At 39.8% G+C, this 16,437-nt stretch overlaps 1 protein-coding gene across 3 annotated transcripts in view; it reads right to left on the minus strand.

Annotated features, from left to right (window-relative positions):
* LOC103223662 (carboxyl-terminal PDZ ligand of neuronal nitric oxide synthase protein) overlaps positions 1 to 16,437 on the minus strand; it is a 317,588-nt gene that overhangs the window by 68,963 nt on the left and 232,188 nt on the right. For 2 of the 3 annotated variants that reach the window (XM_007976366.3, XM_007976365.3), the window contains one exon: positions 14,528 to 14,601. In XM_007976366.3, coding sequence (XP_007974557.1) covers positions 14,528 to 14,601 — 74 coding nt within the window. The remainder of the gene's footprint in view (positions 1 to 14,527; positions 14,602 to 16,437) is intronic. The other variant, XM_007976364.3, reaches the window with a different exon arrangement.

Raw genomic sequence — 16,437 nt, forward strand, 5'->3', positions numbered from 1 at the left:
CTTCTCATGAGTGAACAAAGGCAATCAGGAGAAATTTAGATTTAACTCTTTTACTAAGAAAATTCTTCTTACATACACATACACATATGAAAAAATTTGGTGTGTGTATGTGCACGTGTGTATACGCATGTGTATATACATATCTCTCTCTCTCTATTTTTAACAGTGTTTGAGTCTGAGGACACACCACTGGCCTAGAGCCTGGATGGCTGCTCCGACTCTGCAAGGAAATGCACCTGCACTACCTCACCTCCCCCAGCAGTCAGGACCATCTCCAACAATTAATTATGTGCTGACGGGAGACACTGAGCAACAATGAGCTCATGTGCAGATCTCATCTGTCAGGGGCTGCCATTCGGAGGTTCTTCTTGCTCACCCCCTCCAAAAAACCTTTATTGGAGCAATTAATAAAAACAAGATGAACACATTTACCCTTTATGATGGCTTCATTTCTCCCACCCAATCCCTGATCATTATGAATTATCAGTAAAAACTGCAACAAGTGAGACAAGAGATGAGGTCAAAGACCAAGATAATCCACAAAAAAACATAATCAGACCTAAAGCAAAGAGCTAACTGCACAGCAGTAGCTGGACAGGACTGGCATCCTCAGCCAACCGGAGGAAGGAGGGTGTGCATTTTCAAAGGCAGCCTTGCTTAGTGGTTAAACCCACAACATCAAGAGGTGCTGGGCTCTCTTCCTGAGCAAAGCTGAACAAGGTCACTTGACTTCTTGTTTCTCAGTGTTCTTAACTGTGATGCTGTCTTTTTAGTATTATTTGTGTGCTGCTTATTATCTTCTATTAGAATATATGTTCTGATGTTCTAATGTTAACATTTTTGTCACTGTTCCCAAATACCTCCACATATGGGCTCTGTTCAGTGCTCAACACATGTCTATAGGTGGGTTGGTTCATTATTCATTCATTCATTCATTCATTCATTCATTCACTCACTCAGTCCCAGATAAAAGTCTACAGAATGAGTGTAATTAATTTCTGGGAATTGTGCAAAAGTTTAAGAAGTTAATTACATTGAATATATATGTATTGAGCCCTATTGTGTGTGAGACAAGCAGTTAAGGAGACCCAAAGATAGATAAGATATAGTTCCTACTAAAAACTGTGACAGATAAACTACAATAAAAGGATAAACTTAAGGTCTGTATAACACCTTAGGGTCCAAAGAACAAACCTTAATTAGATCCCCACTGTGGGGGTAGGGATGAAATCAGGAAAGAATTCCTGGTGGATGTGTTATTTAAAATAAATGTTGAAAGATTAATAAGAATTTGACAGGCAGAAATGTTAAGCTAAATACAGAGGACTCCTCAGTTAATCATGCTTTGATCATGGCGACTGCCAGCAACAGGGAAAGGCTGTAACTCCTCAAGAGCCAGGTCTCAGGGTCTCCTGATAAATGATGTGGAGACTTGCAGACAACCCAGCTTTTTCCACTCCATCTTTCCCAAATTCTGTGCTTAACCTTCTGGACCTCGCAGTCATCCTCACCTCTCCAGTCTGAGGTCTGCTACCAGACAGGAAGCCGAGGCTCACAGTCTGATTGTGCTCTCAGAGGTGTGACACCACCATCCTTCCTCCCAACTGTGCCAGGACACAAGATGGAAGCCACAGAAAGCTTACCCAGCCAGGCCAGAGGACAGGGCACTGTAGCAGTGTCTAGACAGGTGTTTAGTGCAAAATGCTCAAGCTGTGGAGTAAGCTACAACACTGTACTACTGCAACCCCAGAGGTTATCTCTTAATATTAAAGGTTTTGTCAGGCAGGGGCTACAGCTCCAAATCAAGACCAATCTTTATTTACCTTTGGGGTTAGGGTTGGTCACACAGTGGTCATTTATTTACCCTGGGCCATCACATGGTCCTTACAAGTCAGTGTAAATCCCAGGCCCTAGGCCAACATTCCCATCATCCATGTGATTCCAAGGACATTGAGGGTAACATAAAGGCCCCTCCTATGTGAATCCTCTTCCCTTTAATAATGTGAAACTCACCAACATGAGATTGGTTTGTATTGAATAATAAGATTCCTCTAACAAAATGCAAATGCCTTTTGGGCTGGTAAATAAAATTTTTTAAGCATTCAAACATTAAATCATTAATAAAGTTAATGAAAAATAAAGTTTGTTTTTTCTCCTCCTACTCTTACTTGAGCAGTAGAAGAGCCAATGATAAACCTTCCCAGTTTTAGATGCAAATATTCAAAGATGATGTACAACACTTATTGGCAAAAAAGGAGTCTTACCTTGGAATTCATAAACATGCAGGAGTCTGGGGTCCATGAATTCTCCTAAAATTCAAAACTTTGCCAGAATGACTTTTTTTTCTATGGAGAAAATAGTTTTCAGCAGATTCTCAAAGGTATTTGTATCCCAGAAAAGGTCAAGACCATCTGATGGACTTCCAGGCCAGTGCCGATTTGGTAGCAAGGAGAGAAGTCAAGGACAGAAGTGTTTGTTTTATTTTGCACTCACTTTCCCTTCTGAGATTCTTCAATGCTTTGCACAAATTCTAAATGGATTCCCTTTACACATTTAAGAAGAATAAAATGAAGCACAGAGTAATGAAATTTGACACCAGCCAATCATTTTGTAGTAGAACTGTGACCAGCCTGTTTCCCTGCTCCCCTGTTACTTTCCCCACAGGGTAATTCCCTCCCTGGTAGACAGTATTTAATTTTGTGAAGTTTTCTAAAGGTGGCCTAATTTAATTTTCTATCATTAGTGTAAAAGATGCCCTCTAGGGCCAGGCCCAGAGAGGCGGATCTAGAAGTTTAATTTTGATTGCTCTGGTAGCTATTTTCAGTTTCCTGCTGTGCAGGTCTATGGGCTCTTTCATGAGCTCCCTGCCCTGGGGGCTGTGATAACCCTTCCCAGTTTTAGATACAAAAGGGCTGTGCAAGGGTAGAAGACAAGGCCACCAAGAGGATAAACCAGCTTAGTAGCCTTTTTGAGATGAACATTTTAGTGCAGCAAACAAGCAAATCAAGGCTGCCCCAGCTTTGTCATGCAGTATGTATTTATTGAGCACCTACTATACACTAAAAACCTTGTAGGCACTTGGGATGCAACAGTAAAACATGCATGGTCCCCACCTTCATGGAGTTCATGCTAAGAGTAACCATGACACAAATTTCCATTTTTCAGGATGACTGGATTTAAAATCAAGTGGGAGGCCAACAGAGGCAGAAAGCCCTCAGAAAGGGCAAAGGTAAAAGCACTGAAGCTTCAACCTGAGATCACTGGGGCCTCCTCTCCCTTCCTCATTTACTCTATATTCAGACACCACTAGTCTGAATGGTCCATGCTTAAAACAGCCCACAGATTAACTTCTTTCTTTGCATTTCTGCTGCTGTCACCCAGTTTGGCCAGACCCAGATACTCTTCCCATTACACTCAGATCCCCAAGCAATCTCTCTTCAGTGCATCTCAATGACAGGAGTTTCTTTCTATTTGGGATGAGTTGCATTCCAAGCCAGACTGGTTTTCCTAAACTATCACTTTCACTTTGGAACTTTCAGAGCCAAAGCCATCATGGGAAGACTGCAAGTACAGATGTGGGAGGAAGCTCTTGATATATTACTGAGAGAAAAACAGGATAATTTAGAACTAAATGCAGAATATTAGAGTTTGGAAGAATATCTGAGTGTCAATATATTTGCATATGGAGCAGTACTAGGAGGAATAGGTGTTGAAGAAAGAAAACGGACACTTTCCTTTATAAGACTCTTCACTACTTTATTTTTAGTAACAGTTACGTATTATTTGGTCATTTTAAAACTTACACTTCATCTTCCCCTGAACATTTATCTAAAAACCATCATGGAAAGTCTAATAGAAGTCACAGTGAGATCCTTGAGGACATGGGGGACACCCTGTTTGTTTTTGCATTCCAAGCGCTTTCTACATAAAAGCATGCAATGACTTTTGAAATGAAAGGGTGAAAGAAAGAAGGAGAGAGAAAAAGAAAGGTCTTGGACACATGTGCTAATGTGTACATATGACTTGGAGCCACCATACCTCCAATGATTTATAAGTCATCAATCCCTTGCTGGAGACTCATCATCCATTGTAGGTATTTACTGAGACTCACTAAGCACAAGGGACTTTTTGCACCTTATAAGGAGGGATAAACACTTCAATCCAGAATTTTCCCTTCAGGAAAGGTAAAGAATATATATAAATATGTAGGGTTGAAAGCAAACAAAAGAGAAGGAAGCAAAAAACAGAGATAGGAGAAATGAGAAGTGGTAGATGATACTGCAGGGCAATGCAGAAGAACAGAAGAATGTGCTGGTGTGTTTGGAGGTATAGGGCATGCAGGGGTAAACGTGGAGGGAGCCATTTCTGTGAAGTAAGTGGTGGAAAGCAACACCAGGCCACGAGGACCTGCAAGATGGTGGCCCTGACAAAGACATACCCAGGGCTTTGGAAGAAAGGGAGAGTTAACAGAAGACGGGCTCTTGGGTGGGGTTAGCAGGGTTAAAAAAAGGATAGGAGAGAGCTGAACATATTTGTAGGGAGAAAGAGGGTGTCCAGGAAGACAGAGAGACAGAGCATAGTTCACAGCTCAAGGTGCTGAAGAAACAAGTGAAGATGGGTCCAGAAGAGAGAGAGAGAGAGGCAGTGAACAGAAAGACAGTTGGGAGTGACACTAAGAGATTCTAAGGGAGGAGAGGACAGCTGAGGAATCTCAGAGAGGTGTGGGGGGTCACCTATGGAAAGTGAGGGTATACAGGGTTGACAGGTAGAAGGTAAGAAGGGCATTATGATGGGTATTATCATCTACCAGGGCGAATAAGGGATTGCTAAGTAGCCCTGGGAACTAACAGAAGCCAGACAGCATGAATGGTATTTCCTTCTCCTTCTTAGTTCATAAGATTCTCCATGCGTAAAATTGGGTAATTCCTACTCATGCATATGTATGAAAAGGCACTAGCAATGAAAGGTTTTGAAGCTAGAGGAAATAAAAACATCAACTCTACATGAAACATGACTCATGACTAGAGTGATGGACACTCATATCTGCCAGATGGGATGACCCAGAAATGATATGAGAAGTTAGAAAGAGATCTATAGGCTGTGCTGCCTCCGCATCTCTGATGATCAGTTTTCTCAGTTTAGCAGAGGCTGCTCAAAGACCTTAGGCAATGGGAGGCTGAAGGAAGAGAAAACATTCATCCTTACAGAAACAGTACGGGAAGGGCAGATGTCACCCCATCACTTATAAACCACACAGACAGCAAAAGAGACATGTATGTATCATAAGCAAAGAACAGGGTACACCTCCTTCTCTGATTTTTTTTGTGACCCTTTGTGCCTTCCAGAGTCTAATAGGAATGGAGAAAAGGGAATGCATTCCAGGATTTGAGTTGGAGCTTGGGGCATGTGAAGATGTGGAAGAAGGGAAGATATAGAGTCATCTCTGTCTGGGAGGTCTCTGATTTTGGAGGGACAGCATGGACTTTGGAGAGGTATCTTTAAGACTCCTTAAATCTTGGGAGTGCTTTTTGGCTCCACAAAACAATACAGTGACTAAATTATTATAGCATTTCCCTTATCTCAAAATTATGATTCTACTTATGTATCCCAGGTCAGGATTGTATATAAGCACATTTTGAAGAAATAATAATGCTTAAAATTACACGTACTTTAAAAACCTTCCATCTTTATCCCCATAGGACCTTTTCATCATCCCTTTATAAGGGTATTACTAGCTCTTCTTTTTAAAATATATATTTATTTGATCTCACTGTTAAGTTGTAATTCATCATACTATGGTTCTCCTTTCTTTCACCACCAAGTAACTAAACAGATGTCCCCACCTCTCTACTGAAACTGCTCTGCAGGAGTCACCACCTCTTCTATCTGATAAATGCAAGTCTTTCTTCTGTCTGTACTCTGAACTAGTCATTCTCCTGTAAGGACGGATGCCCTTTTCATTTATTTCCAAGTCTTTACAAAAGCTGCTCAGGATTTCTTCTACCTTACTTCCATAATAAAAAGGTATTTAAGGAGTTCTTTCTAAGCTTATTCTTAAAGATAATTCACTGTCTTCTGTCTTACATTTTTTTGCCATCAAAAAATTGTCTTTGTAGACTACATTTTTCCCCTTCAGCTGTTTTAAAATCTTTGTCTTTAACATTCTGTCATCTCATTACTGAGTCTAGAGTTTAAGAACTGATTTCTTGTTTACCTTGCTTGTAGTTCGATGTGGTTCCTGAATCTCAGCATACCCATCTTTCCTAAATCTTGCTCATCTTGATCATTTAAACTCTTGATCGTTAACTAAGTGAAATATACTACATGGGTATCCTGATTTCCCAAGAAATTCCAAATATCATAGAATAGCTCTATCAAATCCCCATTTACCTTAAAATGTAGTTTGTCCTGTATTTTCATATATACTTTTTATAACAAAAACAGAACATGCAAGCTTATGAATGAGGCACCTTTAAAGGTGGATAGCACTGAGTACAGAGGGCAAAATGTGTGAGTACAGAGGGCAAAATGGGCAAAAGTGTGAGTGCCAGACAGCTCTCTAACCACACAGCAGCTGTGTGACCATGGGGAGGCTGCCCAATATCACTGAAGCTTAATTTCTGTGTTAAGAATGAAAATGATAGATTCTACCATTCTACCACTCAGGGTTGTTGGGATTAACTGAAGTAATGCATGCCAAGTTCTATCTGACCATATTCCTTGAGAGTAGGACTGTGTTCTAGTAACCACCTGTACCAATGTATTGCTACTCAACTCCAAATTTACCTTTCAATACAAGCTCTGTGGTAATAGACGGAATTCCTTTAAGTACATCTCCTGTACAGCAGCATGATGGTAAGATTCCTCTGCAGAATGGAGAAGAAACACTGCAGAATGAAAGGACTTCTCTTGGTCCAACTGCTACATAGCCCATCAGTGGTGTGGATATGAGGACATCCAGTGGTATGCATGCCCAGAACACATGTCCCTCAGCGAACTCAGCACCAGTCCAGCCTGGTGATCACCTCCCCACAGCCCTCATAAAGCACACACTAGGTGTTCTGGGCCTCCTGTCCACAGTGATGCTCTAACTCTCTCTGCTAGCCTTCCCCCTGCCACCCAGGTTTGTTTTTCACAGCTATCCTGATGTAGGCATTGCACATTCTATGTCTCTCACCCACAGCCATACCCCAACTCCACCTGTGTGTCCACCCACTGGCGGCAGATCACCTGTACCCAAGACCTGGAGGATTGCTTTCTGTTCTCCCTGCAGTTGGGACCAGCTCTGACATAGGCAATCCAGTGAATTTCTCTATCATCAGTAGCTGTAATCATACCTTCTACATTAATGTCTAAAGGGCATCTTGGGAAGGGATCTCCCTTCCAAGTTTGTGCTGCCTTGCATACTCTCCTCTTTACACCTTGTCGGTACTCTTTTATTATAGTTTAATGGTTCTTTATAATAAATTTCTTCTGTTTAAATCACTGTGTGGTTTCTGTCTCCTGATTGGACCCAGGCTAATACACCAGTGTTTCCCCTAGTGCCTACCACAATGAACAACAAAGCACATTACCTCTCCACGCAACCTTTCTTCCCTTCTCTAGTTAGCTCTGAATAATTTATCTTTTACTTGCTCAAAATCAAAACAGATCAATGTAGAAAGCCAAAGTTAGAATAGACTTCTAATTCTTAATCATGTCATTATTTGGATATTAACTGATGCCATTTCTGGAGACTGGCTGGAACTCCTAATGGAGACTCTGCCTAATTTGATCATTTAAACTCATAACTGGAGAATTACTTCCATTCTGGCTCCTGAAGACTTCAGGTCAGATTAGTTTACTCCCTCTAGTTTTAAAAAGGATTTTTGTTTGTTAGTCTATTCACTCATTTCAAAGAACATAAACAGCCTAGGGACTAATTTAGTCAAACATGTTAATTCCATCAGTGTCCACCAATAAGACTAGGACAGGGGACGCTAAAGCAGGAAAATTGAAACTCAAAAGCACAGTGACTTCTATAACAGTACAAATACTCCAATACTATTTAGTTTATTTTTTTCTAGGAAGCATGCCCTTGAAGCCAGAAAGAGTAGAATAAGCAGTTAAGAAAGAAAAGGAAATCCAAAATGAATAAAAGAGAAAAAAACCAAAGTCTCTATTTTCCAGGCCTACCACTGTTCTATTCAACAGCCTTATCAGTGACTTGGATGAAACTATGAACTATGGTTTTTGTTTTTTTTTTTTATGAGACAAAGTCTCACTCTGTTGCCCAGGCTGGAGTGTAGCCTCTGCCTCCCAGGTTCTCACTCTGTTGCCCAGGCTCGGCTCACTGCAGCCTCTGCCTCCCAGGTTCAAACAATTCTCTTGACTCAGCCTCCTTAGTAGCTGGAATTAACAGGCACCCGCCACCAAACTCAGCTTATTTTTGTATTATTAGTAGAGATGGGGTTTCATCACTTTGACCATGCTGGTCTTGAACTCCTGACCTCAAGTGATCCGCCTGACTTAACTGCCCAAAGTGCTGAGATTACAGGTGTGAGCCACCATGCTGACTGATGAAACTACTCTTATTAAAGCTGCCATTAGCAAAAAACTCGGAGGGAGAAGTAGCCTGTTACTAGAACCTGATGTGGTGGTTTTACACTGGGTCAACTCACCTAGGCTAGAACTATGTGTCTCAGCATTCCCTCTCCTATTTTAGGGTTGCCCATAAGAAAAATTTGTGGGAGACTTGGGAAGTGGAAGTGAAGCAGCAGCTATTATGTGCTGGAGGTCATAACTGGCTAGAGGTGGGAAACAATGGATGTCAAGGTGCCAGCGAGCTGTTTTGTTTTTTTTAAAGTTTGTCCTCACTTTCCCCTGTACCTAGCTTGGCATCGAGCTCTCCTTCATGACAATCAGTCCTGCTGAACAACAGTGAACTCAGGCCCACTGTCAGAAACTTCACTGCAAACTCAAAGGTAGTAGCCACGAAGAACGAACAGCCTTCCAGAGACTTCTGCCCTGTCCCCTTTGCAGTTGTAACCTAGCACATGGATGTGCCTGGCTTCCTGCACATTCTGACTCACAACCCCCACCAGGGTTGGTTAATAATTGTTCTCTGAGCCTTTCCAGACCTTGTACTTCCCAGCTCCTACTGAGATTGTATAGGCCTAAATCCTATAGCAAATTCCTTATTACAGTACACTCACAGTCATTCTGCTTCTCTGATTGAAATCCTGATTCACAAGGATTCAAAAACTGAAGAACAGCCTCAAATCAATTACATTTAATTTAACATTAATATATGTAAAGCTTTATATTTAGGCTAAAAAACAAAGAAACCTACAGAAATAAAGAATGAGTAAAACTTGAATTAAAAGCAATTACTGTTAACATCCCGAGGAGTCTGAACTACAACTCCACTATGACCTAGGACCAAACACAGTTTGCTAAACAAATAAATGACACTGGATCTAATTCATACCACATGAATGTACAACTTCATATTGTGGGGGTAAAAATATGTCTTCCACATTTTACACTGGTAAGACAGAATATCTGGGATATTCTATTAAACTCTAACATTTTAAAGAGGAAATACTATTTTATGAAATTAATAAGTCTAGAAAAATACAGTAAGAATGGCTTCAAGAACTTGGGTTAACTTAAAAGAGAAATAAGATCTATATATTTGTGGCTCCAGAGATAAGAGCTAGGATAAATGGAAAACAATTATATATATAAAAAATTTACTTTTGCTTAATGAAGAACACTGTAATAGTGAATCACTTCCTGTGATAAAGAGGTATACTGTGATAAAGGATAAACTGAAAAAAAAAAAAGAGAAATTGGTTCAGATGTCCACTATAGCGTTGTTAACCTCTTAAGATTCCATGATGTTAGAGGTGACCGAGGCTAAGAGAAAGGGGTGATGGGAAGTTACTGCTTAATGGGCATGGAGTTTCTGTTTGGAGTGATAAAAAAGTTTTGGAAACAGATAGTGGCGATGGGTGCATAGGACTATCAATGTAATTAACGCCACTGATTTGTACACTTAAAAAATGGTTAAAATGGCAAAATTTATGTTATATATATTTATTTCACCACAATTAAAAAATACATGATTCTGTTATTCTATATGAATAATGCAAAAGATTTAAATAAAAATTTTGACTTAATAAAAAATAAAAAATTCATTTGTCTAAAGTGAACACTTCAGTAAGCCAGTGTTTCATGAAGCCATAAACAATTATATGTATTCTTCAGCAGAGCTAGTGACTCAAACCAGAGTGGTCCCTTAAGGGCAGAAAAATAACTGTACCCGTGAAAAGCTCGTTTGTAAATGTTACCATATTATCATGATAATAAATATCCTTGTTCATGATAAAATGGACCATATACATTTTAGAAAAAAGTCCTCATACACACACACACACACACACAGAGAGAGAGAGAGAGAGAGAGAGAGAGAGATAAAAATTCACATGTACACAGACCAAAACATCACAATTTAATATATTTTAAAAAGTACCCAGGACACTGAAAACACAGTGGCTAAAGTTTATTTCTTTGTTTTTAAACACAAGTTGCTAAATTTTGATAGACTAGAAAGACATCCACAAGACTGTCAACAATCAGGGAGCCTACTGTGTGAGTTTTGAGGCCAAAGAAAAATTCATTTAACATTTAAAATGTATTTGGCTTTCCCCGTCCCCCCTAATATTTCTTCTTAAAAATGAATGGATGGAAAAAGACATACTAATACTAATACTAATTGAATAAAAACAACTTTTTTAAAAAAGAAAAAAGACTATTACTACCTGATTTCAAGAATTATTAAACTATGGTAATCAAGACAGCATGGTACTAGTGTCAAGACAGACAAATAGACAAATAGAACAGAATAAAGAGTCCAGAAATAAACTTCACAGATATGGATAACTGATGTTTAGCAAAGGCACTATAGTGGAGAAAGAACAGTCTTTTCAACAAATAGGGCTAGAACAACTGGACGTCCATTTGCAGAGAGGGAGGGACCGAGAGAGGAACAGGGAGAAGGAAGAAGAGAAGGAAGAGGGGGAGGAGGAGAAGGAGAACTTTAATCCATTCCTCATACCATATAAAAAATTGAATCAAATTGGTTCATACACATAAACATAAAACCTAAATTTAAACTTCATGCTTTAGAAGAGAACAGAAAAATCTTTGTGACCTTGATTTACATACAGATTTCTTAGCTATGACACCAACAGCACAATCAATAAAATTTTAAAAATTGACAAACCGGACTCCATCAGAATTTAAAACTTTTGCTCTTTAAAAGACACTACTAAAAAAAAAAAAAAAAAAAAAGACAAGCCAGACTTGGAGGAAATGTTTGTAAATCACATATTTGATAAAAAGTATTATATCCATAATTTACAAAGAACTCTCAAGATTATGAAAACAAAATGGGCTAAAGATTTGAACAGATGCTTAAAATATATATATACAAATGCCATGTAAGATCAAGAGAAGGCTGAGTGCAGTGGCTCACGTCTATAATTCCAGCACTATGGGAGGTTGAGGTGGAAGGTTCACTTGAGCTCAACAGTTCAAGACCAGCCTGGGCAACATAGTGAGACCCTGTCTCTACCAAAAATTTAAAAATTAGCTGGGTGTGATGGTACACATCTGTAGTCCCAGCTACTCAGAAGGCTGAGGTGAGGGAATTGCTTGAGCCCAGAAGGTTGAGGCTGCAGTGAGCTGTGATTACACCACTGGTACTCTAGCTTGGGTGAAAGAGTAAGACCCTGCCTCAAAACAAACAAAAAGATGATATTTAATATTAGTCATTAGAAAAAAGTAAATTAAAACCACAATGAGATATTAATAAACACATATTGGAAGGGCTAAAATTAAAAGGACTGACAATTCTGGATGTTGGCAGATACGGAGGAATTGGGACTCTTGTATATCACCAGTGGTATCCCTTTAGAAAGCAATCTGGCAATTTCTTTAAAAGTTAAATGTATACCTACCATATGACTCAGCCATTCTGTTCCTGGGTATTTACCCAAGAAAAATAAAAGCGTATGTCCACGCAAAGACTTGAACATAATGAACAAATGTTCATTACACGAACATTCATAGATGCTTTAATAGTAATAGCCCCAAACCGGAAACCATCAAAATGTCCAAGAACACATGAATGGCTAGGCAAGCTGTGATATACCTATAAAACAGATCACTGTTCCGTAATAACAAGGGATGAACTGCTGATACAAGCAATGATAAAGAATGAATCTCAAAATAAATCATGCTGAGTGGAAGAAGCCAGTTCCTCCCAAAAAAGAGGATATACTGTTGATTCTATTTATACACAATTCTAGAAAATGCAAACTCATCAATAACAGAAAGGAGATCAGTGGTAGCTTGGGAACATGGGGATTGAGATTGGGGATGAAATGGGAGAGAAATGAGGAGGGAAGGGTTACAAAAAAGCACAAGGAACCTTTTGAGGTGATAGATACGTTCACCATCTTGACTGAGAGTTATTCACCAAATTATTCAACTTTAAATATGTTTGATTTTTGCATGCCAATTATACCTCAATGAAGCTGCTAAAAATAAGCAAAGTCAGCAGCTTACTTGGGATATGTGAAAACTTTGGGGAAAGTCCTTTCTTTCAACCAGCAAAAGGCAGAACTCAGACTCATGATCAGCATCCATAAGGAGGTCACTTTTGTCCATATACGGTGCCAGCATTAAAAAAATAAAGCCAAGAAACTCTTCCTCTTACAAAGTGCATATCATAGAGGCCTGTCCATTCACATTCTTCAAGGCAGCTTCTGATGTAATCTGTTTCTTAAAGCCTTTTCTCATCACTCAAGTAGAAGGTAATTGTTCCCTTCGGTGAATCACCATAACACTTACGTTAATTTTCAGATATTAATTCAATGCATTTATCCATTCACCCATTGCACATATATTAAGTGCTTCATTTGGGCCAGACACAGGTGTGGCGCTAGATATACAAAAGTGAGTAGAAGGGCATAGATTTTTCCCTCAAGAGCCTAACAGGCTAGTGGCAAAAAACTGACATTTGTTTTTTAAGAAAGTAACAGAAACACTATAAAAACTATTTCAAAAAACATTAAACAGTACTACAGGAACACAGGGGGATAAATTCATTTTGTCAGACATACCATCTTATACCTCAGCGACTTGTCCATTTCCCACTAGTCTAAAACTCCCTGAGAACAAGGGACTGCAACTCATTTAGTTTAGCAATCTATGAAATTACCCAGCACAGTACCTGGCATGAGTATTTCACACCTGCACATTGTTTGGATGAATGGACATTCCATTTCACAAGCATCTGCTCTTTAAAAGGCAGGGCCACCATGCTGCCAACTTCATACGTTGAGTTCCAACCCTTATCTACTTTGTCAACAAAAGCATGGCAATAATTTGAAAGCAGACAAAATCAAAACCTAAATCTAGGTCCCCAAATTCCTAAAGAAATGGCCATTCTTCCAATGAGGAAAACAGGAAGGAGGTGGGGCTTGGTCTGCAGAGATCCAGGATACAAGAATGACACCCATGACTCGAGCTCCTGCCATGGTTCCTGGGAGAGCCTGGCTTTCTATATGTTCTTGCTATATGATATTCTTCTGCCCAGGACAATACACATGGCTGGCAGCCATCTAATCTCTAGAGGAATCACACCAGTCTCCTTGTAAAAGCAATTTCTGGGTGTGGCTCAGTCCGGTCTACTATAATAAAATACCAGAAACTGGCTGGCTTATAAATAACAGTTTATTTTTCACTGTCCTGGAGGCTGGGAAGTTTAAGATTAAGGTGCTGGCAGACTTGGCATCTAGTGAGGGCCCGCCTTCTAGCTGTGTCTTCCCATAGGGGAAGGACATCACCATGGGGCTAGCTAGTTTTCTGGGGCCTCTTTTTATAATGTAAGGTCACTAATCCCAAACATAAGGGCCCCACCTTCATCACTTAATCACCTCCAAAGGTCTGAACTCCTAATTCCATCTATCTTGGGGGTTAGGACTTCAACATACAAATTTTGGGGAGACAAAAGCATTCAGACCTGGAGATACATTTGTGACTTTCAATTTCCTGCATGATCACAAAGCTCTTATTACTATGCTCAATTTCTGAAGGGGCAGAGAGGTGGAAGAGATAACTGTGGGAAATTGTTAGCATAGGGTGATGGAATAACCCAGTTTTCTTATTTCGATCAATATATATGCAATTTTAGAATTTCAGTTAGGACAATACTAGCACAAATTTAAAATGTCTCCAATTACAACCGAGAGGTTTAAATTAAACATCAAGCAGAAATACTCCATAGCTTCCTTAATGTAATCAAGCATGACCAGAATGATAAGGCAGATTTACTTCTTGTACTCACATCTAATGGAAGCAACAGGTCTCAGGAGGGAAAAGCACAGAAGTTTATTTAAATTTGCCTGGATCCACCAGCCTGACAGGGTTGGCTGTAGGAGAGGGAGGGGGACTCTGGGGCTTAGTGATATCTTACCTGTAGATAGGGTCCTGCATCACCAGCATCTTGCTCTCATCCCATGTCCATTCCTTTTTCTGCAATAAAAGAAGCTGTAAATGAATAAGTTAGGCTTGTCCTCAGTTACAGAACCAGGGCACACACTGAGCTATGCATACTTATGCAAACACATGCATTTTGCTCCTGACCTGACTTTTTCCCTCTAAGAGGCCTGGAGTTGATTGCTCCGAAAGGATGAGTAGAAAATGTCAAGTGTTTAGTCTGATCAGTTTCCTCCAAGCACTTTAGGAGAATGTCTCTCCAGGGCTCAGAGGGTGGGCAGAAGCCAAGAAGGCCTCAGGGAATACAGAGGGTGAAGTGGTGGTGTAGTGTGGAGCTCCAGATAAGCCAGGTAGGTTAATTGGTACAATTGCAGAGTGACCGCCAAGAGGCTATTCATTCTGGCTGTAAACCTAACTTATGGTGAACACAAAAGAGACCCTCTAGGCTGGGGATGAGGAGTTGGAGGAAAGTTGCAGTGCTTGCTGAGGTGAGAAGCACCCCATTGTCGGGGACATTAGGGTCAGTGGCCAACGACACCCCCACAGGTCCAACCTCCAGGTGCAGAGACAGAGAATCCTGCTCTACCTTCATCGGCCTTTGTCAGAGAGACTGCTGTCCAGGGAAATTAGGAAAGAACACATTCGTTTATGAAAGAATGACTCAAGAAGGGGGAAAGGGCAAAGGGTATACAGTGGATTAATTGAATGCTTTTAGCTATATGGATTTCTCAGAGATAATACACAGGGTGGCCACTCTCTAAACATACTGGGCTTTGGAGGTTGTTAGGCCCCCACCTGGGACTAGTGGAGATCATGTCCAGGCTCTTGCAGTGACATTAGGAAGAAGCATTGTCAGCAGCTTTACCCAAACACCATAAGTGCACGTGTGTGTGCGCACACACACACACACATTTAATTCCTGCTTTTGATTTTGATTCAATACCAATACAATCCATAGAGGTGGATTTTAGACTGGTTTAAAAACATCCAATATCAAACATTGTTTTATAGACAACAAAACTTCAGTTATAGCCAAAAACTAAATATTTTTTTAAAAAGATACCTTCCTATAATTGCTACTGACTACCCTATAAAATTTTAATATATGAACTACCTATTTGGAGCAACACAAACTAATCTCTTTTCTAAGCAAGAACCCCTTCAAATACATAAACACAGCAAGTCCAGAACATCTTTATACTAAATAATCCCAGGTTTTGTAAACATCCCTCACTAGACAAGTTTTCCAGACTACCTGCTACCATAGTGAATTTTCTTTGTATGTATTCTACTTAACAGTGATCCCCGCCAAACCTGGTAAAATGAACTAGATCCCTGATCAGCATGGTATAGAGACGCAGCCTTTCAATGTTCCAGCCATGACACTCCTCCTAACCCAGCAGATTGGTTTATAGCACTTTTTTTAATGACCTCATAATGAGCACACATTAGGCTGGTTTCCAACTGATGCACTGAAATTTTTCAGAGTTAAAGCCCAAATACCTGCATGCATATTGTAAACATCCAATATCATCATTCTCCATAGTAATCCTTCAAACAGCAAAATATAATAATATGCTTAAAAGATGGTTTGATCTCAGGGCAAAATCTTTACAACATAAATATTAAATTAAGTCACATCTCTAGCGATGACCGCATATTCTACCTGCACTTTTAATTCAATGCAGTTAGCAATGTGTATGAAGCTCTGGAGTCCATCTATTGAGCCTATTTTAGCTATTGTATTTTTCAGTTCTAATATCTCTATTTGGTTGTTTCTTTTTCTTTGCTGAGACTCTACTTTTTCATTTGTTTTAAAAGTTTTTATAGCTGCTCGTGGAAGCATTTTTGTGATGGCTCTCTCAAAATCTTTGTCAGATAATTCTA

The sequence above is a fragment of the Chlorocebus sabaeus genome, chromosome 20, assembly GCF_047675955.1.
Source record: "Chlorocebus sabaeus isolate Y175 chromosome 20, mChlSab1.0.hap1, whole genome shotgun sequence".
Classification (NCBI taxonomy): Eukaryota; Metazoa; Chordata; class Mammalia; order Primates; family Cercopithecidae; genus Chlorocebus; species Chlorocebus sabaeus.